This window comes from Aplysia californica, unplaced genomic scaffold (genome assembly GCF_000002075.1).
Source record: "Aplysia californica isolate F4 #8 unplaced genomic scaffold, AplCal3.0 scaffold00079, whole genome shotgun sequence".
Taxonomy (NCBI): Eukaryota; Metazoa; Mollusca; class Gastropoda; order Aplysiida; family Aplysiidae; genus Aplysia; species Aplysia californica.
Genome location: NW_004797349.1, coordinates 418825 through 444955, shown reverse-complemented (window position 1 = coordinate 444955; position 26131 = coordinate 418825). Strand labels below are relative to the sequence as shown.

General features: G+C 38.8%; 2 protein-coding genes across 9 annotated transcripts in view; one reads left to right on the top strand and one right to left on the bottom strand.

Annotated features, from left to right (window-relative positions):
* Positions 1-12618, top strand: part of LOC101857937 (reversion-inducing cysteine-rich protein with Kazal motifs) — a gene marked incomplete in the record, with an annotated part of 143270 nt that extends 130652 nt beyond the window's left edge. The window contains 9 exon segments of the mRNA XM_013080242.2: positions 29-169; positions 844-1044; positions 1346-1456; positions 1799-2023; positions 2823-2950; positions 3351-3486; positions 4113-4220; positions 5315-5523; positions 6382-12618. Coding sequence (XP_012935696.1) covers positions 29-169; positions 844-1044; positions 1346-1456; positions 1799-2023; positions 2823-2950; positions 3351-3486; positions 4113-4220; positions 5315-5523; positions 6382-6660 — 1538 coding nt within the window.
* Positions 12619-18072: 5454 nt separating this feature from the next.
* LOC101846566 (dnaJ homolog subfamily B member 6) overlaps positions 18073-26131 on the bottom strand; it is a 69013-nt gene continuing 60954 nt past the window's right edge. For all 8 annotated transcript variants that reach the window (XM_005094267.2, XM_035968735.1, XM_005094275.2 and 5 more), the window contains 2 exons: positions 22695-22805; positions 18073-21360 (listed from right to left, as the gene is read on the bottom strand). In XM_005094267.2, coding sequence (XP_005094324.1) covers positions 21237-21360; positions 22695-22805 — 235 coding nt within the window. In that variant the 3' untranslated portion in view covers positions 18073-21236. The remainder of the gene's footprint in view (positions 21361-22694; positions 22806-26131) is intronic.

Here is a 26131-nt window from a genome sequence, read left to right as displayed (position 1 = left end):
GATTTTTGGACATTTTCCTGTATCTCAGTTGAGAGTCCACACTCCCACCAGCTCGGAGAGGTCCACCACCCCTGCAACCCCAGCCCCTGTGCGGAGGACGAGGTTTGTCTGCTCAAACGTCGCAAGTGCAAGTCGTCCCACCAGTGTCTGCCTTACGTCTGCCACAAAGGTAGGATCGCTTGCATGAGTTTGTCCATATATGACTTATAGCTTTTGTCTTTGGCTGTTATGTATCATCAGATTGTGGGTTTACACTAACAGTTCTGCTTCACTTGATTGAGTCATAGGGAAGCACATTAGAATGATAATGTTCATAGAATAGAGAGGGAAAAACGAGGTATGGTATGCTATCTTTGGGTGTTATGTTAGATTTGTATGCTTGCGCATGCACGCACACACACACACACACACACACACACACACACACACACACACACACACACACACACACACACACACACACACTCGCACGCACATGGTCTCTAGCTAACCCTATGAGGTTTTATGATAGTGAAGACAATCACATAGAAACAAATGATAAAGTTGGAAGAGGTACAGTGAGGAATAAATAAATGCACCTTGAAGTGTAATTAGGCAGAGAAAAAGAGTTGGGATACGAAAAGACATGTGGAGAGAATTTAAATATTTATAGAAAGTGTGTGTAACTGCCGAGTTATTACTGGACCTCTAACAGAAACCTTAAGATAATTTGGATACTTAAAAGTCAATTTTGTTTTTTAAAATATTACTGTATGTTATTTCTGTTAAAGTTGGCTTAATTTTCCCTGTAGTCTTAATTTTCTCAGAAAGTACATTTTCTTATTCTTTCTCTATTCCCACCAGCTTGCCCGTTAGGACAGGTGTCTCAGGTTCTGGTCCCTAAAGGCACCGCAGTGCGCCTGGCTAACCCAGACTCTCAGCCATCGAGCCAAGAAGAGTGCCACTTGGCATGTCAGTGCAGCAGCCGTGGAAAGATTGAAAACTGCAAGTCGTTGACGTGTCTACGACGAGACTCATGTCTGCTGGGTCATGAGAATAGGAAAGGTGAGAGATTTTTGGATTTGGAAAATGTTAAAGTATCTTCAGTTAACCAGGATTTTTGTTTGGAATTTTATTTATAGTATATTATATAATGCTCTACCTGATTCTGACAGGTTTAATTTCACAAATTGTTTTTATTTCTTTCATTTTGTTTTATGATACAAATTGTCATTGTATTGTTTCCTGTCTGTTCTCATGCAAAGTTATCTGCACATTTTTCTCTTCTTTCAGTGTTTCACTTTTGAATTGTAAACTGTGGTTAATGTACATGATTGCGTCATTTGACATTTAACTCTATTCCCAGAACATGGTGATCACTTCCTGGTTGATGGCAACCCGTGTGTGTGCCAAAGTGGCAAATTGTTGTGTGCTCGGAGGTCCTGCCAACCTGACGCTCGTTCTCCTCTTTACACAGGTGACGGTTAGCTTTGTACCTGAGAGAAATTTCTGATAGTTTCTGACACCCAGGGCTCACATTTACATGACATATTCATGGTCATACTTTTCTCAGTCATAAGTTTTTGCAAGTCCCAACAAACTATAGATATTCACTTTCAGCAGTTACTTGACTATGATTATCTGTAGTTGAGAAGAAAAATCTGGGAGTTACTTTTTTTCCACAATGGAAATAAACAATCTCAGCTGCTTTCATACATTTACAAACTCACACACCAAAAAAATGAAAAATTGTTCTGAAAAGATATCCAGAATGTATTTGTAACAATAATCCAATCTGTCTTCACCACTCGGCCCACAGGAATGCCAGGAAACTGCCCCACAGACTACCACCCTGTGTGTGGGACGAACGGCAAAACGTACCCCAACACGTGCATCGCCAAGTGTGCTGGAGTCACGTACAACACGTGTGACAACGGAGACATCTGCTCGCACAAGCCGTGTCCGTCAGGGTTCAGGTGTGTGCCTCGCCCTCAGGTGTGTCTCAACGACCTCACAGGGAGGATCTGCCCACAGTTCCAGTGTGGTGAGTCTCCTACTTATTTGGTTTTTTTAGAGTACTGATTCTGAGATACCTTAAGAAAGCCCTGTGGAAACATCACAAGACAGTCGCTGTAGTAGAACTGACTGGGAGCACGAGGCAGGGGTAGGCCACCGGAAACATGAAGGAGATGTGTGAAAAGGTACTTGAGAGATATGAAGCTAATTTGGAATGAGCTAGGAAGGATGGCCCAGGATAGAGATAAATGGAAGGAGCTTGTATGTGGCCTATACCCTGTCAGGGGGGAAAGGCATTAATGATGATGATGATTCTGAGATCCACCTACCCCAACGTCTAAAGTAAGGATGAAAGATTCAAACAGTTCAAATAGTTCCTTTCTCCATAGGGTGGAATAATACTCATTAGTATTGATGACGAATTTTCCATGTGGGATGTCTCCTTTGAAGTATTGCCTCTGCCTTTCTCCCTTTCAACTTGGATATGTCCCTCTCAGCCCAGGTTGGCTCTGACTCTGACAAGCAAGATCAGAAGCCTGCCTCTTAAACAATCTAAACTGTTCATGCGGATGTAAACACACTTTAAAGAAAAACCGTGGGTGGTTGGCGGATGCTCTGATGTGGTTTGCTTCTTCTTTCCTATCAAACATCTGTCATCTTTATCTCCCCTTCTTCTTTTTAATGTTTGTTACTCTCTTGTAACACCTCTAATCTTCTGACGCTCATATGACCTTATGCAGTTGCGAGGGCAGTAAAACTTCTTCTAAAACTAAAAACTAAGAGAAAAACCACAAGCTTTAACGCTGTTGTGCGACTTTCTTCTTCAGTTGACGACACAGACCAGTGTAACCCACACCACCACGAGCCGGCCTGCAGCACACGCGGGGAGGAGTTCACCAACCTCTGTCTGCTTTTCTCCCACGGACAGACTTTGGCCTACAGAGGACACTGCCAGGTCAGACTGATTCATTAAAGCTGAATGCATGTTATCATTGGCAAGCTGTTAAACTGTTCTAAGCCTGGAAAGCATAATTTTTGGGGGAGAAAGAAAAAAAAATGTTTCATTCTTTTAAAAATTGTATGCCATATTAGGTATCGTACCTTTTCTTGCTTTTTTCAAAAATTGGAATTTTGACAAGATATTTTTAAAAGCATATGAAATCGATACCACAGATACAAAAATTGAAATAAGCAATTGTCAAAATTTTGGGGGTCAGTATATCTGACCAGCTGATTGACCTTTTCTTTTTTCAAATTGGCTTTGCTTATAAGGGTTTCTTACTCAGCTATATTGTAATAATATTTCGGTGTGTCACTCTCAGACTCATATGATGATTTTTTTCCCCCTCATGCAGACATCGTGCTCCAACATCGGGGTGGTGTGCGGCCATGACGGCCAGACGTACGGTAGTGAGTGTGCAGCTCACGCGGCCCGGGTCACCGTGGACTACGCGAGCAAGTGCCAGGCTTTTGGCAATCTCACCGGTATGTGTAAGTGTCAACGGATTTTTAGTTCATAGTGAACTTAACCCTATCCGCACATCGTGTTTTACTATCGTATCCATACGACGTGGGGAACTCTGTGCCACCACTTTCCAAAGAGGAAATTTACTCATTAATCCGATCTGTACGCTTTGCATAGCAGTCTGTCAAAATTATTTTTTGAGAAATACTTAAAGTTTCAAAGAGATTTTCGTACTAGAAGTATTCTAAAACGTAAAGTATACAACCCCGGGTGTACAAAATGACCCTAGGCGTATGGATAGGGTTGAGAAAGCAGTCTTCATTTAATTTGTTCGCAATCTTACAGGTATAATTTTAAATGGCTACATTTGTTCTTTCTGGACTCAAGGAATTGGTGTTCATTTGTATGACTTTTTTGTTGTTAATTCAAGTAGGTACTGCTTCAGTTATCCATATGGACAAATTTGAAACCACATTTCTGCAAGCAACATATTCATATTAAGAAGAGAGACGAGAGAGAGAAAGGAATACTTTTGGAACTATGTTATTTATGTTATTTCAAAGCACACTGAGCACTTTCCCAGTAAAAATGTGCTATATTGGCCTAAATGTAATTTGTTATTATTTTATGGGAGATTTTTTATTGCCACCAGCTGGAGAAGCCATGAAGACGCCATCTTGCAACAGGATCCAATGCCCTCCCTTGTCTCCTAGCAACTGCAATGGCATCGTCCCCCCGGGAGGCTGCTGTGCTATATGTAGTAAGCCCCCACAATTCTGTTTGTACTCCATTATAGGCTTTGTTACTTCCTTTGGTGTTTTAGATACTGGTCTTTGTTGTTCTCCAACCTTAGCACTGTTACCATGTCTTGAGGTTGACTTTAACCGAGGTAAAGATAAAATCTTTTTTAGTAAATTGCAGCAAATTATTTTTAACGTTTCATACCCGTGTAGGGGTCAAAATCGTTTGTTGTGTCCATCTTGAAATATAATTCCTCTCAGCGCAATGACCTACATTATGTCTTGTGTTTGGGGAGGGGAGGGGGTGGTTGCCTAAGTTCTGAGAACAAAAAGAAGGTAATAATTATATAATAGATTGTGTGCACTGTTTGATGATAGGCTAATGATGAAGGAGAAAGGAGATGACTGACTAGGCAGGCTGTCTTTAATCCTGATGATGCAGGCAGCTGGCTGGTGTCTGACCGGACATTTTGCTTCTTTTCTTGTCTAGTAGTAGGATATAATTATATAAGCTTCAATGACTTTGGGAAAATAGTTACAGACAATGAACGTCTGCAGATAAAAGAAGACGTTTTGAATCCTAACTTAGGGAAGATAATTTCAGACAGTGAACGCAATCTGTGGATAAATGAAGATGTTTAAATTCTAACGTCACTGATTTCTGAAATTATTCTCGTTCCGACTGCTCGGCATAAGACTGTCATTCTTCATTTTTCCAAATGGTGTATGGTGGAGTCTTAGCACTAAGCAGTCAACTGACTTTGAGATGTTCTTGTTTGCGTTTAAAACATCTGTTTTTTTCTTATTACACTTAACAGTCAATTTGCTTTTAAAATGTCCGTGCTTGTGTGTTAAACATCCACATTGTCTTCTAGCATTTAATAGTCAATTTGCTTTTAAAATGTCCTTGCTTGTGTTTAAAACATCCACATTGTCTTCTAGCATTTAATAGTCAATTTGCTTTTAAAATGTCCGTGCTTGTGTGTTAAATATCCACATTGTTTTCTAGCATTTAATAGTCAATTTGCTTTTAAAATGTCCGTGTTTGTGTGTTAAACATCCACATTTACTTAGATTATCCTCCTCATTATTTTTCTGCCCTTTTGTCAATCAGCCACACAACTGACCCTTCTGTGGGACCCCCGTTTGATGAACGCGGTGGCCGAGCACCAACGATCGCGCACCGTTTCTGCCATGGATGTTCTCAACGCTCTGTCTAACCAGGTGTCGGTCCAGGAGTGTGACGTCTTTGGCTACATCAGCGTCAATGGGGAGCTGGTGGTCATTGTGGCCCCGGTGGTCCCAGCAGCCACTATGGTGCAGGTCAGTTCTTAACACCTGTAGCTTGCCCATCTTCTTGTGAAGTGAAATTAAAACTAGATACAAATTATTATTTTTTTTGTAGTCTCTATATATCAGTTAATTGAAAATTTACTGTTGAAATTGGTGTGAGGTTGAATTTGTTTATTGTGTCTGTCCTGAAATAGAAATAATTTTTTCCTTAGCATGACAATAATAATAATAATAATAATAATAATAATAATAATAATAATATGTTGCATTTATATAGCGCTCCGTCCCATACAAGTAAAAGCTCTGAGGGCTTTCCATCAATCACATGATCGCTGAAAAGTAATGACTCATTCACACAAGGTAAAATATTTCACAGTAACAAGAAGAGCCAGTTCAACCACATAAAGGAGAACCATCACAACCATACATACATTATATAGATGCAAGGACGTGCTGATTGCACGACCACCTTATTAAATTTTACTCCCTCTCATTTGCTCTGGTTATGTAATTCTTTAGCCCTTATAATATTATTAGCTCCTTTCTTTTCTATCATGTTCTGGGTGTAGCCCCTAGATTGAAGATAGGTGACAATTTTGAAATGACTAATATTAATATTTGTCTCTTAAACCTTTATCTGTCCCTGCGATTTTATGTCCCAAAAAAATTTGAAATTATGCAAACTGAGCCAAAAAATGTGAAATTATGTGATTCCATTAATTTTAGCAAAGAACGATAAAGGAAAATAATCAGAAATTATGCCAAAAATGATCAAATTTTGCTAAATTATGCGAGGTGCATAAAACCGTGGGGACAGCTTTATATCCAAGTTTCTGTTTATTTTTTCACTACTTTGAAATAACGACTGTTGTGGCACATGTGTTCCAGGTGGAGGCCTGTGAGACAGAGGCGGGTCGACTTTACAACCTCATGAAACTGGGCAGCCCCAACCTCGCCTCCTACCTGGTCCTGTCCCCCCTGCTCCCCGCTGCGATGGAACGGTCCAGCATCCCACCCCCAGTCACCCTGGATCCGAACCCCCTCAGCTCAGAAGAGGGGCACGGCGGAGACCCCAACAGCTCGCCGAGACTGTTGTTGACACCGTTTGTGTGTGCACTGGTCTGTTTCTTGAGTGTGATGGTACAGAGAGTTTTATGGAAGTTGTGACAGTGAGGACAAGTTTTTTTGTGTGTTCGTAATTGTGTGTGTGTGTGTGTGTGTGTGTGTGTGTCTGTGTGTGTGTCTGTGTTGTGTGTGCTTGCAAGCATGCATGCATGTATGGTTTTAGTTGGATACAATTTGTTATAGTATTTGGCTGACCAAATGTATATTGACGGAGTGATGATGCTCGAATTTGAGAGATGTTTGTGTCATTCATCTCTATATATATGTGAATGAGTGGCATTGAAGGATTTCTGAATTCATGTCAGAAGAGTGAGTGTTCAAGAGATAAATTTATGTCATTAACTGCTCATTTCGTAGAGTTCTATTTATAAATATCTGGAGCGCAGATACTCAGGAACGTCTTAATTGATTACTTTATTTCTTTTTCTTATAGAGTACATTCATTTCTTTTTCTCATTTTTACTTTTATACTCATTACTTTGACCAAAAAAATAGAAGCACATATAGTTTGTGAATCATTTTAATCCCATCTCTTCATTACATATCTCATCATGTCACGCATTTCACCCTTTTGAGTTAAAAATGCTTGAGACAGGACTATGGGTGAGATATAATAATGTTGGAAAGATTTGTTTGCATGATAGAGGTTCATGTGGTCCAGTGGGGTTATAATGTGCAACATAAGTGTTTTTCTGGCAGATATTGCCCCATTTTGTGGGCCCTGGGTCAGAGAGTTCTATATGTGGTATGTTATTATATTGCATGTATGGATCTTTTTGATTCTTGTCCATCAGTTTTTGTGGGCCTGTATGTATGTGAGTGATGTTCTTGACTGAAGTGACTGTTGTAAGTTGACAGACTCGTGCGTTCTTGCCCTTGGGTCAATCTACTGTATTAACAGTACAGTGTATTCTTGAAGATTTGACTGTATTTCAGAAATAATTGTGATATTGTGGGAATTTTTTATAATGAGTTTGATTTTGTGTGAGTTGCAGTGTAGCCTTAACCTGTGTTGCAATGTCCCAGTGTGAATGTGTGGAACGTACTGATACGTGCACTGAGAACTACCTCTCTAGGAAAAGCTTGTATCATCACGGGGGATGCGATTTTTTGATGACAAATGTTAGTATTGATTGCCATCACACAGAACTGACCATGTCACTCAATGTGTTGAACTTTCTTCTCAAAGTTTTCCATGACACACTTTTCCTCAAGGTCTGTGTCTCATAAAATGTTACCAAATGTTTCTGGAGGATAAAGAGGGTTCAGAAGTGAAATACACAAGTTTGTAAATGTAATGTTGTGTAGCTGCTTGAGCAAGGGAAAGTAAGTGTGACTGTGCTCTGCATGACTCTATGATGCAGGAGGGACAAATCCTTATGTTGCGAACCTTTCAGCCTAAGTCAGACTTAATTGACATCTAAATTAGCCGAAAGGCAAGTCCCAGAGCTAGCCCCCATGTCTTCATATTATTATATTTTGTGAAAAGGAACCAATATATCATCATCGTCATCCAGTGCCAGATCTGCGACAGACATATATGTCTATTCAGATGTAACCAAAATATAAACACGAAAAGAAAGTTTTTTATGAACTGCCAACTCTAAGCAAATGAGAATATCTTTTGGTGATATCTCTACAGCAGAAAGTACGACTTAGACCAAAAGGTTAGCACCATGAGGAAATGTTGTTTCAAAGGAGCCATACCCTGTTGGGGTCTCATTTAGAGATAAGAGCAGCTTTAATTTATTTGCGTATGTCCCAGAGCCTTGTCCCATCAGCTCTTCTTTCGTCTCTCATTGACTTTTGATTGTGTTTTTTGCTAACAGCTTTAATTTTTATGAATTCTTTTGTTTACACTTCAATCAACTTGCGGTTTTTTTTCTCACTTTTTGTTGTTTTTATTTTATTTTTTTTACCTCTTGCACTTATTTTTACTGCCCTTCTTCATCCATAAAATTACAAGCCTATGATGAAATTCAGCTTACATGTTAATGTGAAGGCTAGCCTCTATTGAAAGAAAAATTTGTTGTTTTCATTTTCACTACAAAATGATGTCTGTTTAAGTCTGTGTTACAGTTCTTCAAAACTTTTTGTATTTTACTCTAAGTATCCCAGCATAATATGAAGTCTATTTTACTTGTCCTCTGTGTATCTGGTTTACTCCATGACTGGTGAAGTCTCGCAACAATTCTGATTGTGAACTGCTCATATTTGTGCTGATCAAGGAATCACTTTGGTGATAGAGAAAGTGTCATCATTTTACTCAAAGTTAGTCTGTGTACGTTTGTGTGATTTTTAACACAGTATGTGGTACCATATTTTTGTAACTAATGGGGGATGGGGGTGTATCTGATATTGCATAATCAATCATTTAGTAATTTATCTCCTTGTGATAATTACATGACAAGCAAGTCCCACATTAGATAGCTATAGGGTTTCTTTTCAACCATGTTCTTTTTCTAGATCTAGTAACCAATATTTCTGTGTAACAATAAGTGTAATCAATATTTGTGTGATGTTTTTTTTTTTTCAGATTGAGTCAGGTCATTAGACATGTTTATGCAGTACCTGCTGATAATGACAATGGTACATACCATTTTTTTAAAGTTTGAGTTGTTTGATCAGAAAAATAATTGTAGTTATTTGACTGGGGAAAAGAGCTTTATTGCTAATTCTCCAGAAAAAGAACTTTGGAATCTTTGGGTCAGAAAATATAACTTTTTTGCTGAGTTTTTAAATTTTGTTGGGGTTTATTTTTTAGTTTGTTTTGTTTTGGATTTTTTTCCACTTTGATTGATGAATGATGTCAAGCCAAAGATGTCGCACCCCTTGATACTTACATGTTTCAGCTTTAACTCATAACAAGTGATGCATTGTTGATGGCAATTGTGATTGAAATCTAGGCCGACTGAATTGATGCTACAATCAGTGAGCTAAAGAATTTGGTTATTGTTGTCTCTAACTATTCAGCTTCAATGAGGGGAAAAGCTTGATGTACTGTGTATTATTTGTCTTTTTCACTGGCTTGTTTTTTTACACCATTGTTTAGCTCACTGGAGTCTGTTCATTGCACATTTAGAAAATTAATTTTAGAAACTTTTTGATAATACGGAGTTGCATGTCTGTTACAAAGGTGTTTTATACAGTTCTTAGCGGTTAGATAAAATATTCTATTATGAATTCTCATTTATTCTACACTATGTAGATTTCCGATCAGTGCAAGTATGCACACAAACCAACAGATTTCAATTTTTGTGCAGCATTTTGTTAGTGACCCGCTAAAAAGAATGTCTAATCTATGTGTGTCACGTGATGTGATATTACGTCACAAATACATTAGACTTGTTTTTTGGGACAGTTATTCGCTGGTTAGTTAGAGAGGGTTTTTTTATCGTGTATATTTGTGTTTTCTGTGAGTGTGAGAGAGAGTGTGATAGTCTGGCTGGACAGTAATGTGTTGTTGATGTAAATAGCAGACTAATATTTATTGAATTTTCAATTTTGTTGATCAGGAGACTAGAAACAACAGCAGCATCTTGTTCTAAACCCTGATGAGTTTTAGTTCTCTTTAGATTCTGATTTAAATAGGATTATTTGGTAGGCACTATTGTGAAAGTCATGAAACAGCTGCCCTAGATGAAGCTCAGCTGGTTTTACATAAAATCTTTTCCTGTAGCCTGCCTGACTTGAAATGTTAATGTACTCTACTCAACTGAAGGAAAAACTACTGGCTATTATACATATCATCTTTTATTATACAGTAGCCTCTTCCTAAATGCATGATAGGTAAATATGAGATCCACTCAACTGCATCCTTTTGTCACAAATCGGATTGTTTATGATCTGAACATATGTGTACAAAAACACTTTCTCTAACAAATGTTTTCTTCAGCAAAACTTTTTACAGTGAATGTGGGAGTGAGTAAGTGTCTTGTAATGGCCTGATCCATGACACACTTGTGTAGTATTGTAGAGGGAGAAATTTGGCCGCACACGCACACACACACACACACACTCACATACACACACACACACACCCACACACTCACACACCCACACACACTCACAAATACACAATTTGTGAAAGAAATAGACAATAATGACATCTCTGGACAAGCAGGCACTTATGTTTATGGTATACTTGAATGCAAATGAAATGTTTCTCGGAAAAGCATGCTTCATGGCCCCTCTTTGGCTCCACATATCCAGGGAGAGACCACTGTATAAAGAAAGCTTAATTAACGTTGTTATTTCAGCGACAAGAGACTGGTAGGGACCTACAATCAGTTGCCAGACATTGTTTTGTAGCACAAAGAGTTAGCCAGTAGATCTAGTCATTACTGTACCATGTACAAATTGTCCAGTGTAACTGTTGCATTATCTGTGAATGGGCTGGGAACTTGTTCCCTGCCATTTAACCCACTTTTTGTACCTCTCATCAAATGGCAGAATGAATGTCGAATGCATTTGTTCAAAATAATTATGTGTTTTCGTACTTTTCATCAACTAATGCGATGTTGTCCTGAACACTGGTCTGGAAACTTGACATTCAAGACTTAGGATTTTTTAAAAGATACATTTTGTTTTTTATTTTGTGTTACAGAATGTAAATAATATAAGGTTATTTTGTTTGTGTGTGTTGGAAGTGATACATAATTGATCAGGCATATTACCCACTGTCTTCTAGTTTTGTTTTTGCTTTTTGTTTTTCAAGTAATTATTTGAAGGTGGTTGGTGTATGCCGTACTAACTGTCAGAATGAAAATTGGACTTCAAAATGGAACGGAAAGTCAAGTTTGTGTGCTGACATCGAGTTTGGTCTGTTTTAAACACTTTTAGAAAGAAAATGTAATGTTTTCTCAACAAACGAATAAGGTGAGAAAATTGAAATCAGACAGTTTGACTGTTTGAGCCATTTTGTTGTTTAGTTTTCAGCCTATATTTTCCTCTGTTTATAGAGGTTGCTAGAAGATTACATATTATGTGCATACTCTGTGTGTAGCCATGAACTTGTGCCTCTGTCATTTTTGGCTGTAACAATCATCCTGCCTTCTCAGGTCCAAGCATAGAATGGCAGTCCTGGTTTTATTAGTTTTATCATCGAAAGTTGAAAAGCCTTCAGCCTGTATGCCATTTTTTAAATTTTTTTTTGCCAGGATATTCCAACTTTAAATATGAAATAGCATACTTTGTCATGGCTTCCCAGCTCTCATAGCATGATTTCATGTTTGTTTTGTTATAATAGCTCCATGGTTTTGGAAAAGGATTACAAGTTTTTGGTGGGATTCAAAGACTATCTATGACATATATGGAAAAACAGAGAGATTGACACAATAAGTGATGTAGCTAATTATTAGCATAATATCAATGATTTTCTAATTGATACTATTCACATATGAGGAGAAAATAAATTTATTTGAAGTCTTGGTAGAGATAATTGTAAGAAAACCATTAACTATTTCTTATTTCTTCATGTGGAGCAAACATTGCTTTGTGTGCGTCTTTTTTTGCAGGCCCTACACATTTCACTACTTTGAAACCTTTATGAATATATGACCTATTCTAAGTGTATGCGGTAAGCTTTTCCCCCCTGATGGCAAAGAGGTATAGAGAGAGGACTTTTCAGTTTCTTGTCGTGTTCTAAACACCCACCACGGACTTTTTCCTTGACAGTATTTCATTGATGTACAGATCTGGCTGTTATTGTCATGTGCCATACTATTGTATTGTTGTACTTTATCGTACTGCTTGCATGTGTTTCTGATGTGATGAAGAGTGCAGGCATTTGGTGTGCAGTCTGAGCATTCAATGTCGTGGAGACATTTGTCATGTCTGTAGGTCACTTCATCTGGTTGTCTATTTGAGAAAAACAACTCTTTTGTTTATGGATGTGATTTTTTTCTGGCTAAAACAGCACCTGGGCATGGATGGCTGGTGCCTCTATAAATAAGTCATTGATGGTCAAGGATGTGATTTCACTCAATTAAGGCGTAAAAATATTTGAGGAGGTCTTTTGCTTTAGATAATGAATATATTAACATGATCTAAAAAACATTTTCATATACAGAGTATCTGTATATTGTGAAGCAGTGAATAATCTTCCTTGTATGTTTCTTAACATCGGTCTTTACTTCAAAATATGAATTAATGTCCTAGCAGATAAAATTATTAGATTCATGGCTATGTTTGGGGTTTTTTTAGGGGGTGGGGGGGGGGGGCATGCACATTAGTCATAGATATATGTAATTATTATAAGTTCTTTTTTTTCCTTTGCTTTTTACATTTTTTAAAATTTGAAAACCATTCATGGCAAGTTTCTCTGAATTGCAGATGACACTTGGAACATTTGAAACAAGATAAAGAGTTGATCTTTTCTTTTGCAAGCTGAATTCTATCAGTAAATCGGGTATCCAGCGAGCAAAAACATGTTTTGGGTTTACGTGAGATGTTTTTTCTAATACTAATACACTTTCTCTTTGTGACGGAGGCAGTATTTGAACAGATGAATATTCGTGATAAGATTTAGATAAAAGAGGAGGTACCATGGTATGTATGTGTACACCAAAAACATTAAACGTTATTGGTAAAAGTTCCCTTCCAGTCGAGCTGGCACAATCAGAGTACTAACGGTATTAAGAGTTGCAAACAGTTGTAAGTTTTTTATCAAGATCTTACTTATGTGATTTAGAGAATTGTAAGTAAGTGTGTTGGTTTCCACATCGTTTGTTTGAACATGTTGCCCTTGGATATTATCTTGTACTCCTTTGAACCACGGATGTTGGTGTACATAGCTGCATTTTTATGCTCTTGTAGGTAGTGTTGTTGTCATGGAAACTGCAAGCTTACCTCATATTATTTGGTGGGAATGAGGAATGCGAGTGGAGTGTGTGTGATGATGCCAGTTAAAGAAAGGATTCCTAGCGCTGAATAAGGCGCCTGCTTGTATCATTAGATCAATTAGAAGCTATTGTGCACTTGTAGCAGACTTTCAATTATGAAGCAACAGTCCCTTAAGCTTTCCAGGTTGGTAGAGGTGTTTTTATGTTTTACAAAATCTTATTTCTGTAGCCATTGAAGCAAGTCCCATCAAGTTTCGCCTTTTGGCAGATTTCTTTTCTTCCTTGTGTTAGCTCTGTGTAAAATGTTCAGTAGCTGTTTTAGGTTGCTGGAAAAGTTTTGTCTAGGGAAGTAGGGTGTATTTATTATAATAATAATATGCTTTAATTATATAGAAACTTTTCTTTTGAAACAAAATGGTAATTCATCATGCAGAAATACCTTTACTTTCACCTTCTTTACTGGATAATGTAATTCATTTCAGGTTTTTATGAAAAGCTGATGTAATGCATTGATGAGTTCTTCCTGTTGTCAAGGTCTCAGCTACTGAAATGAGAGACATTTTTTTAGAGGGAAGAATGAAGAAAGCAAAGCAAAACAGTGCATGATATAAACAGAGTGTGTGTGTGTTTGTGTGTGTGTGTGTGTGTGTGTGTGTGTGTGTGTGTGTGTGTGTGTAAAAGTGTGTGTGTGTGAGTGTGTGTGTGTTTGTTGTGTGTGTGGAAGGGATGGGGAGAGAGAAAGAGAGAAACATGGCATTACTTGAGAACATTTCTGACAATCAAATTACTACTGTTTTCTGTTGAGGATGTATTTGGTGTTGCAGGAATCTGATAATCATCAGTGTTGCTTTGATATGCATAATTTAATGTTCTGGAGAAGTAAAACAATTTGTGAAATAGACAAACCAAACATGTCTTTTGTATCTCTTTGTGTGTACCAGGACATCAGCTGTTGTTGTGTTTGCTTTCTTTGTTTGAGTTTCAGAGAAATCTGAGACTCAGGTCGGTCAAGAGGGAGAGAATTAAAAATTTGTCTCTTTTAATGTAGGTCTTTTTATGCCCACTCAACACAATTTCGATAATAAAAGGGATGGGCTTTGACTCTACCTGTCGGGGCCAACACGGGCTGAGAGGGATATCATATCCCAGCAGAAAGAAGAAGATAGTGAATAAAAAGTCTCCCCACGCAGGAAATGAACTGCGGTCTCCTGCATGAGATAATGAAGTTCCTTACCGTTACATTACTGATGCCAGTATGTTTTATTCCATCGAAACTATTTAAACCACCTAAGAGGTGGGGTATGAGTGTGAGGGACACAGTATCTAAACACAGAGATGGAAGACTATAAAATATCTTCCCAAATGGGGGATTCAAACTTGTCTCCTGTTCACAAGAAAAATAGCCTTGTCTCTATACTATAAACATCAGTGAGGTGTTAGAAAAAAACAACAAAATTAATCTGTTCTCAAACTGAAGACATGAATTGGACATACTCTCAGGAAGTCGAGCAGCTGCACAAGAAGGAAAGAATTGGATTGGAATCCACAGAGCAAAAGATCAAGGAGAAGACCACATAGAACCTGGAGAAGAGTCATGAAATTGATTGGCTAAACAGTGGGAGGACATGGAATAACATCAAGAGGCTCGCCCAGGATAGGGAAAGGTGGAAAGTGTTTGTGGCTTATTATATCCTGATCCAGGAGGAGAAAGGCGATGACTATGATAAAACTGAAGAAACACTTTGTCCGTTTATATAAAAAGTGTGGCTGCCTGAAAAGCAGACAGAACTCACCGGTTAGAAAATACGTGACCTTTACGTAAAAATCAGTTATACGGGTTGAAGAACCTACAGATTGCTACAAAAGGTGACAGAATATTAAAGGCTAAGCGAAAAACGTGGACAGATTGCTAATGTTAAACACCCCTGACAATAAGATTTAGATCATATAGGAGGAAGTCTTTTTTTTATCTCAACCGACAAGACTAACCCAGGCAGTGTGGGTTACTAGATTTTATAACATGTATTAGCAGAAAGACAGGGATTGTTAATAAACAACTTCCCCACATGAGAATCAAACACATCTTCTGGAGTCAAGGCAAAGAGCCTAAATCTGCTAGATACCAAGCAATCTTCAAAATGCAGTTAACAAAATACCACTGTCAGTTCAGTCCTGCCCTTATCTCAGCCAAACACTGTTCCCACAACCTCAACAAAATAGCCTACCACTTCAGCAAGTTTAAGTAAAGAAAAGGCAAAGAGTTGCCTCAACATTTTACAGCCTCCAGAGATCCACTTAGCCACAAACATATAAACATCTTCAGTGACCATCCTATTCCTGCAGAGCTCCATAAATTGTAAACTCTATTTCCACAGTCCATTTGGCCCAGCCCTGGTTCTAAACTCTGCTCTCAGTATTTATAAAAGCTCTGGTTACTGGTATTCCATACCAAAGGCAAAACGTTTCTTATTGTGTATACAGAGACAGGCCAAAGGCTGGAGAAGATATCCCACGCACAGCAAAGATGCATGCCAGTAAAAGTGCTATTTTTGCGGACTGTTTACTACTTTGGTGGAGACATACCATGATGGAAGTCACAAGTTCAATGCATTAGGAACTTTATGATCCCTGAGTTTTGATCAGGAAGAATTGCAGTGTTTCAGTTTCGGATTTTTATTTTATTTTATTTTCTAAAGAGTTTTTCAAACTGACGGCTGCTATGAGTAAACAGAAGAAACTTTTGGTTCAGGGACATAATCTCACATCGATACACAGGACAGGACATCTCACTGGTTTATTTATAGTTGGAGTTTTATAGCACCTGCAGCTCAAAGTGGTCATACAAGAACAGAAGATTAGAGGTGTTACTTGAGAGTAAGAAACAAAGAAAAGGAGGAGAAGTAAGTTAAGATTAGTAAGGGGGGGGGGGGGTTTGCTGGGGGTTTTTTCAATTAAATATTTTACGGCGCTCGCAACAGCCAAAGGTCATATGAGCACGTGGGACACACCAAACATTTTCCATTGGTAGGAAATTTTGAATTTTGCCCGGGAGACGGCCGAAGCCTACTCTTATCGATTTTAGACCACCAAGGGATCTTTAAAGTGCGCAACTTACATACAGGACCTCCGAGATTTTTCGGCCTTGTCCGAGAAGGCGAGGTGTAGATCTTTCCTACCAGAAGATCAGGGGTGTGGCTGAAAGACAGCAGTAACAAGGAGCCAAGGAGTAGCAGTAGAAAGGCTGCAGAAAGAGTTAAGAGCCCAGAGGGGGCAAAGGAGGTGGGGGCAGAAAGTGGAGGCGAAAGCAACAGACGACAGAACATTGCTAGAGAGCAGGAAAGGAAGTGAAAGGAGACAATTTCAGAGAAGAAAATGTTCTCGTCGATAACCGGATTCGAACCCGGGACCTTAGAACGAGAGGCGAACACCTTAACCTCTCGGCTACGGGAGCCCCAGTAAGAGGTATGTGGAGCTCGCAACTGCATTAGGTCATATAAGCACGCAAAACACCAATTGGTTGCATTCCCAGCAATTCACAGCACGGCTTGGTTTCTGTCTACTGTTAGATTAAATGTTTAAAAATTTTACAGTAAAAATTTGAATCTTATAAAACAACAATTTACATTACATTGAAATAACAATATTTACATCTTTGTATAAAGACCAATGGCCTTCATAAAATCGAGAATTCTGTTGGGATCAATAACGGAGAACAGATCTTGCAATTTTGTACATTTAAAATACATTATTTCCGTCAGATCTCTCCGAAGTCCAGACATTCTGTTAGTAAGTGACTAATGGTGAAATCTGTGTCGCATCAAACACAAAAGCTTTTCATCTCCCTGCAGGAGGAAACTTATTTGGCAGGGAAGTATGTCCAATATGCAATCGAGTAAAAATGACTTTGTCTCTTCTGGAGAGGCCCACAGGTTTTAGTGGGCCCAGTTTGGGTTTGATACTGTGGGAGTTCGTAGAGAGGTAAGGATGACAGATGTCTCATTGGAAAAAAAAAAAATAAACCACACTGGAGCACCCACCAACCACCCACCCACTGGCTGTCCGTTTCCTTCAGGCCTCGCTAAATTGTCAAAACCAGAGAAGACAAGCCTGCGCAAACATTTTTTAAAATGAGAATCACGACATACACATTTGAACCAGGTTAAAAAATGTTCGACATGTGTTCTGGACCATTATATGTGCAATGGACGTTTCCCTCATTCCCAAAATTAGAAGAGACCACAGCATGAACAAAATATCAATTAAATTTGGTAAGGACCCAATATTAACACTTTTACGTAGGTGTTTTTAATGCACCCATCGACTCAAATTAGGTCATTTAGAAGGCGGGCTTCCACCATACCTATTAGGGCCAACTCGGACTGAGAGGGATACAACATCCCAACAGAAAAACTGAGATAATCGATAAAAATGTTACCCCTACTCAGGAATAGAATTCAGGTCTCCTGCATGTGTCGGCAAAGTGCGTAACCACTACACCACAGACGTTGGGAAAATAAAGATATGTTCTTTCTCTCTAACTACCTTCACACTGAGAACTAAGTATATGTATATATATATTAAGTCCATCATAAATTAACGCAAGTCTAACAGGTGCAGTGAACAAATGTGTTTATTTACTGTTCGATATCTTCAAAAGAATGAACATCATTGAAATATGCAAGTTCTTTTTATATATTTACCTTTTTTTTTTGCTTTGCTTCATAAAATTACAACAGATAGAGACCAATTAAACTACAATATACACCAGAGACAACGCAAGCATATACACCAAAACAGTGTGAAAACAAGGCTACAACTGTATGACTGTACACAGGGACGCGGCAGAAGAAAGAAACAGACACTACAACTTGTGACAAAACAGCATCACCTCTCCTCACATCACTAAAAACCTGCTGTTTCCTGTTTATTTGTTGCGAGTCCTTTCAACTTCTATTGATTGAACAATGGTCGAAGGAAAAATTGATATGGCAATCTACCACATGAGTGAAAAGACTAGGGGGGAGGGGAGGAACTAACGCTTCTGTAAGGAAACAGACGAGCCCCCTCTGTGAGTGACTGCAGAACAAGGACACTGGGGGAATCAAGCTGTCCCTGTTGCTAGTAATCAGCATATCTATCATTAGCTTCATTTTACAGAAGGCATTTTAAAAAAATGAAATTAAGCCCATGTTTAAATCAAAGACGATACTCATTTACATAGGACTAACCTTGACTTTTGAACCGAATTGGATATAAAGATATTTTGAGGGGGCCTAAGTAAGTTTTGAGAAAAGCAGACAAAGTAAAATTGTGACTTGTCCTGTTTTCAAAGATACGCAGATGGAACATGATAATGTGAGTGTAACTGGTATGTGCACAGGCTATGCCAGGAGTTAGCATCCCCATGACATACCATCAAGATTCAGAGCAGAAGCTTTGTCAGCTATGGGATAACTTCAAAGCCTAAAAAAAGCACACAGTCTTTCACTAAAATACAGAATATATAAAAATATATATGTTCGTCCTAACTCAGATTTCAGTCAGGCTAGGAGAGCACAAATACACCAAGACTTCACTGGCTGTCTTCACTCACTCAGGACATCATATTCTCTCTGCAGTCGGACCAAACAACGGACAACACTATATGTATATTATAAAGTTATATAATTTTACTTGCGGGCATAACAAAGTAGCTGTACCGGATCAAGTAAGCATACAACACAAACTACCTCCAGCTCACAACACACACATTATCACAATTCATGGGACTGATACAGTCTTGTGTTGAGAACATGAAGATGTTAAATGACCTGCTCTAGTTCAAATGCAAAGATGACTTCCAGAATGAGCGTGTACAAAAGTGAGAAAGGTATATATTACAATTTTTCACATTTTCTTTTTTTCTAAGTTTAAAAAAAGGCCTCTCAATTTTCTTTTGTCTGCAAAGGGCCAGTTGCACTTAGAACGATCGGAACATCTACATTTAGTTGTGCTAAAACATTTGAACAACAGACTCGAGGGAAAAGTGAAGCTGCCGTAAGAGGAAGAATTTGGGTTGAACAAATAGTCTGGGAAAAGAAAAAAACCGAAAGGTTCTATACAAAATGTGGGTCAGCCCCTTAGTACAGTGCAAACCTGTGGATGCTCTACACACTTCCAGAAATATCCACACCACCTTGTGAGGGCTACAGCATTTCCAGCATCCCAAGACATGCACTGCACATTTCAGATTAAAAAACAGGACTCTTGTTTTTAAAATTCAACGAGAACACCAAAAAAATGACATCGAATGTTCAGTTGGCTTGAACATCAGTAGAGGAGAAAAAAACTGACCCCTGATAAAAAGTGTTAAAGTGCAGTTCTCCGGGTGCCCCCCTAGCTTGGATAAGAGAAGGACGTATGTCACACCACACGGGACACGGAGGCACGTCACACCACAGGACCACCATGTACACCACTCACAGGTTTCCAAGATGAATGTAGATGAAATTCACGAGAAGTCAACACCTCAAGAAGTGATAATTATAATCACAGTTCAAAAAACATGATTGGGGGGCGGGGGCTCACCCTTTATCTCACAGTCTTCAGGGGATATTGAAGACCTTCATTGTTGAGTTGGCAACTGGTCTATACAACAGGTCACACAGCAAAAAAAAAACTCAATCCATAAGGGGACCACATATTATTACTTTGACATAGTTTTCTATGGATTTCTTCCACAAGTACCGGCAAAATGACACAATGTTGCGTGGAGGGGAAACGCTTTCTTTCTTTCCTGAGCAATGATAAATGATGACGCAAGAAAATCCTACTTCTATCATTCAACCTACTTTTGTGCCACTGTGTCACGCTGTGCAGTGCTATATGGGGTCTCCTGTATCTGTCATCTACTACGCCAGTCACAAAGCAAATATCTCAGTACACATGACAAGTACGGGCACAATACGCTCCCAATGGATGAAGTATCTTCATTCAGATGCTGAATCGTCCCTTTGCTGTACATCATCAATCAAATTCAATTATAGATGATATGCAAACATTTGAAGAAAAAAAAAAAAAACCCAAAACAGTTCTTGCAAAAATGAAGTGAAGAATCTGAAAGACCAAAATTAAATAAAAACCAAACCTTATAGAACAGAACTTATGTCATCAGACAACAACCAACCTAACTACAACTTGACAAACTTGATTCAAATCTCCACACAAACCCTTTACCTCTAAATAAGTTTAAGTGAGAGCATAGGCTGAACCTTTGGCTCATTCTTGGACAAACAAAAAATAACTCCACTCGAGCTACGGCTAACCCAAAAAAAGCTATGAGCTTTGCCATGTGTCAAATTAATTCTAATTATTTATTTTACAAATGCATAAAACAAGAACGAAACGGCATCAATATTCTGAAATTACTTTAAATATACCAAATGAATATCATCTATAACCACAGCTTTTCAGCCTGCAAATTCAAACAAAAACTGTTCAAATTCAAATTATTTCAAAATAAAGCAAAGTACTTGTACATGAGGGAAAGTCGAAAAAAAAAACCCAAAAAAAAAATCAGAATGAAGTGACAAAATGAAAATGAGGAAATGAGACAATATCAAACTATGGAGCTTTGACCAAAAGAATCGCCGGCAGCGAGCTCCGTTCTCTCTCGAGGCCCGGCACGGGAGAGAGGGAGGAAAGTGTCACAGTCTGACTGGGTGAATGAGAGGAGAGATGGCGACAAACAAAGGCTGTTGTAGTAGTAGTGTTGGTAGTAGTGGGCGGTAGTTCCCGTTAGGCGCGGATGCTGGGCTTGGAGGTGGGCCCGTCCAGGGCTTGTGGGACCCCGTTGATGCTCTTGGACTTGAGGACTCCGTCCTCCTCAATCATCACCGTCTCCTGGCCGTTCTCCACCACTCTGGGAGGGGAACACGAAGGGGAGGGGAGGGGAGGGAGAGAAAGCAGCTTAAATGTAAGACATCTTAAATTTTTGTTTGTTTATAGTTTTACAAAGAGTTTTACAGCACTTACAACACTATTTGGTCACATAAGTGTGAAAGATTGTTTTTTGTTTTAGTAAGATTGTCATTATTAGATTTTACGGCGCTCGCAACTGCACTAGGTCATATGAGCACCAAGGAGTGGATGTCAACAGAGAAGTCCAGTGTGGAAGATTAGAGGTGTTCAGAAGACTAACAAACATAAAAAAATGAGGGGAGAAAAGGATGATAGATGTCTGATAGGAAAAAAGGAGCAAACCAGACCAGAGCACCTGTCAACCACCCATTTTGTTTGTTTGAGTCAAGAGAAGCACTTTGACACAATTCTATCACTATGATTTAATGTTGTGGAAAAAGAAAACCAAGACATACCGACAGAAACAACAGAAGGTAGAAAGCAAAGAAGTAGGACCTACCAGTGGGGCCCCCAACCACTCGCTGACATAAGGTAAGATGAACATATCAGCAACACTTTCAGTCTATTCAAGTACGGAATGGTTTTCACAAAGACTACAAAATCTTCAAGATGAGGAAGACATCGTCATCATTTTTCAATGTTCTCAAGACAATCTCATGACTTACATCATGTTTTAACTTTTACCACATATACAATCATATTGGTTGGGACGTTTTCTTTGAGGCCAACATCCTAATTCACAAAAACAAAACGGCAAAAACAAAACGGAAGAGAAAAATAAAATAAAAGTAAGGACAGAAGGTAGAGATGACACACCAAAGTAAAACACCACACACGGACCTCTGAGCTCAAATATTCATGTGTGTTATGCCCCCATTGATGGTGCAGTAGGTCTCATGCCAACATCATAACTTCTCTTGTCATAAATTTCATAAAGATCTGGATGAGTAATAAATAGCATTTATATAATGCATATCTCCGCTCAACAGTAAGCTCCATGTGCTTTACAGTATATATTGTAGCCCCAGTACACCCTAAACACTCCGAGACATTATTAGCTTCCTGGAAAACCTCATGTGAATGCTACGTGCTTATGGTTAAGTCACTCCCATTAAAAAATAATTAGTCCAACTTGCTTTAATGGCCACTTGTGCAAGACAATCACATGTACAAACAGCCTCTTCTCTTTCCCACCCCATTGCGTTTTTTAAAACATTATAATAACACTGTGCAAGACATCCACCTGCCTAAGATGGCCACTTGTCTACTAAACAACGGATGATTATCTCATCCCACACAATGCCGAAACTTGTTCACTGTACATTCTACACTCACTTCTTGGTGACAATGCGTTTGCCGTTGACGACTTTAGTCGATGTTGAGGTGGAACGGAAGTTGCCCCCTAGTGTTGGACCCCCAAAACTTGTGCTGGAGAAATGAGCCACTCTGAAACAGAAACACAAAAGAACAAACACCCATCACACAAGGCAGATGTCATCAGAACCAAAGGCTAAACACAGATCAAGCATGCCACATGATAGAAGTTCACTAAGAGAACACAGGGGCGATTCACTGAGAACCCACCGTCGCATCAATGAAGCACAGCCCCATCCCAGGTAAAGAAAAAGAAAAGAGAAGCAACACAAGTTTCAGATCCCTGTGATCTGATACATTTCTCACTACTCCAAGCACAACCTTCACTCTTCCATAGAAATTATGCTTATACAGAAAAAGGAGTTTAATTTTCAGTTAAAAGTTTTGTGGCACATGCAACAAAATAAGGTTATAAAAGTGCCAAAGATTAGAGGTGTTACCAGAGAATAACATACAAAGAAGGAAGAGAGATATACCAGAGAATAACATACAAAGAAGGAAGAGAGATAATGACAATTGTCAGCTGCAATTTCAAATCTTTGCTCTGTATAACGTCTTTTAAATCTTCCTTATTCTGTTTGGGTGGTTAACAGGCTCTCTGTTGTCATTTGCTCCTTCTTTCTAAGACGTTATACAGAGCAAAGATTTGAAATGGTAGCTGACAGGACTCGGTGTGCAACAGAGCAGTAGCTCACCACGATTAGACTATAGTTTTAGTTTTAGTAGAGGTTTTTCGGAGCTCGCAACTGCATAAGGTCATAAGAGCACCAAGGGGTGGATGTCAACAGAGAAGTCCTTACAGGGAATCAGACTTACTCTGCTCACCTCTCTAGCTTCAACAGCACAAAGTCTGCTTCGACTATAAAGGCACCCCGGTAATAGAGGGTCATAATAAGAGTATGACAAACATACAAAAGAAGTAGAGGAAAAATGACGATAGTAAGGATTAGGAAAGAAAAAGCAGCTGTTCCCTGTTGCAGCTCAGGCACCGTTATGAGCATGACATCGATGAATCAGCCAATTTCCAATTCTACTGAGCATAAGAATAGTTAATGTCCCCCCTTTAGGAATGGCCTACAGACACTTCAGTCCATAGCAATAAGACAATAGTCACACTGAAGAGAAGCAGAAGAAGCAGACCACTATCAGGCGGCACCCACTGACCAATGACAGTTAAGAAAAACACTGACTAGGCTGGATTTTTTTTTAAACATTCATGGTTAAGATATGCAACAAAGAAACAGGAGAAAAGGTTTCAACTGAAAATTGTCAATAGAACAAAAACTGATTGAGAGAAAGAAGTAAACATTCCTTCAAAATCTCCATTGGTAGTTAATTGAAACCGAACATGAAAGCTGTAGGGCTAAACAAAACGTTAAACGCATAAATCAAAGACAACTGTCAGAAACCTGAAATGAAAGCCAAGGAGAGTAAAAAAGAAAAAAAAACAATTTTGAGAAAGGCTCAGTTCCTGACAAATCTACCTCCATTGCTTCAGCATTCTTCCACTGGTGTTCTATCAGAAACATGACATCAGACTATTCAGCAGGACGCACAAATATACACATTTATATGTATATATTTATATTACGCAGGGCATTCAGCTCATCCATGCTTTAGCTGAAAAAGCTTGAAATTAAAAAACACAATCCGGGGCTAATTTTAGTTTGGTTTTAAGTCATGACCCAATACAACCTCCATAGGATACACATTACATAACTGAAGAAAAAAAATCCCATCAACTTACACGAAAACTGCCAGGATTTTAGAACAAAGTATGTTTCTCATTTCAATCTTGTCCTAGCAGTCTCAGCACATTTCTATGGACACTGATTTGTTCAACTATTGTTTTCTATTCACACTGCATAATGTGTGCCAAAACCTTACTCCAAAGTTTGCCTCATTTAAGGACTATACCCTCCAACCATAGGCAGTATTTTAATATATTTTCTGTAACAAATGTCTATTCCTTTGCTTAGTACTTTTTTTCTTTCAACACCAAAGGTGCCCACCAGTTTTGTTCATAGATCATACCACCTTAACAGTCTTAAAGATACTCTCATCAACTAAAATCAATTCAACCTCGCACGAGCAACACCATAGGTGGACAGAGCAAAAGGAACAAGGGGAAGAGATTCAGAATGTCTCAACAAACCCTAGGAAGAGGAATTACTTCTTCTTTTTTTTTTATCCTTGTCACACAGTGATTTTTTTAACCAGGAGAGAAAGTGTCACTCCCTCTGCCTTAAAAGTATCCCTACAAATCTAGGAAACCTACATACCTAGAACAAAGGCATCTCTAGATCTGTCTTTAACATGTTTTAGTTTTACTTTTATGGCACTAACAACACACTTATGTCACATAAGTGACACAGATTAGCCCTAACCGTACGTCGTGTTTTACTATCATATCCATACAACGTTAGGAACTCTGTGTCACCACTTTCCAAAGAGAAAATTTACTCGTTAATCCGGTCAGCACGCTTTGAATAGCAGTCAAAATGATTTTTTTGAGAAATACTGAAGGTTTCAAAAGAGATCTTCGTACTAGAAGTATTCTGAAATGTCAAGAATACAACTCCGGGGGTACAAAATGAACCCAGGGCGTACGGCTAGGGTCAGAGGTGCTACTAGAGAGTAACATACAAAGGAAAGGAGAAGGAAAAATAAGGCTGATAGATCCATGATAGAAAAGAAGGAGCAAACCACACCAGAGCACCTGCAAATCATCAATGTCCTCAACATGAAACCAAGAGTTTCAAGACAAATTGGCTCCGTGACTCTACTCCCATTTTAGATATAGCCCGAACAGCAACATAGCCACAATATCAGCATGACGTGGCATTCGAAAACCGAGATTATTAACCCTATCCCTACGTTGTGTTTTACTATCGTATCCATACGACGTGGGGAACTCTGTGCCACCACTTTCAAAGAGGAAATTTACTAGTTAATCAAATCCGTACGCTTTGCAAGGCAGTCTGTCAAAATGATTTTTTCGAGAAATACTGAAAGTTTCAAAGAGATCTCCGTACTAGACTAGAAGTATTCTAAAATGTGTAGAATATAACCCCAGGGGTACAAAATGACCCCAGGGCGTACGGACAGGGTTAAAGCATAACTTTTTACAGCTATAGGAGAACTGACGTTTTTTCACAAGTAGCAGACATTAAAATTGTTTTAAGCAAGCAATTATTAATTAAGACAAAAAGATCATTAGCGGCATTCACATCGAATAATTTTCATAAGTCCCTTTAGAGTTTTCATATTTGTGGGATTGCTTTTTGTTTCGTTTTTGGTTTTTTCTAGTACTTTTGCTGGGTGGGAGGGGTTTTTGTTGTGGTGGTGGAAAAGGTGGTGGTGGTGGTGGTGTGTGTGTGTGTGTGTGTGTGTGTGTG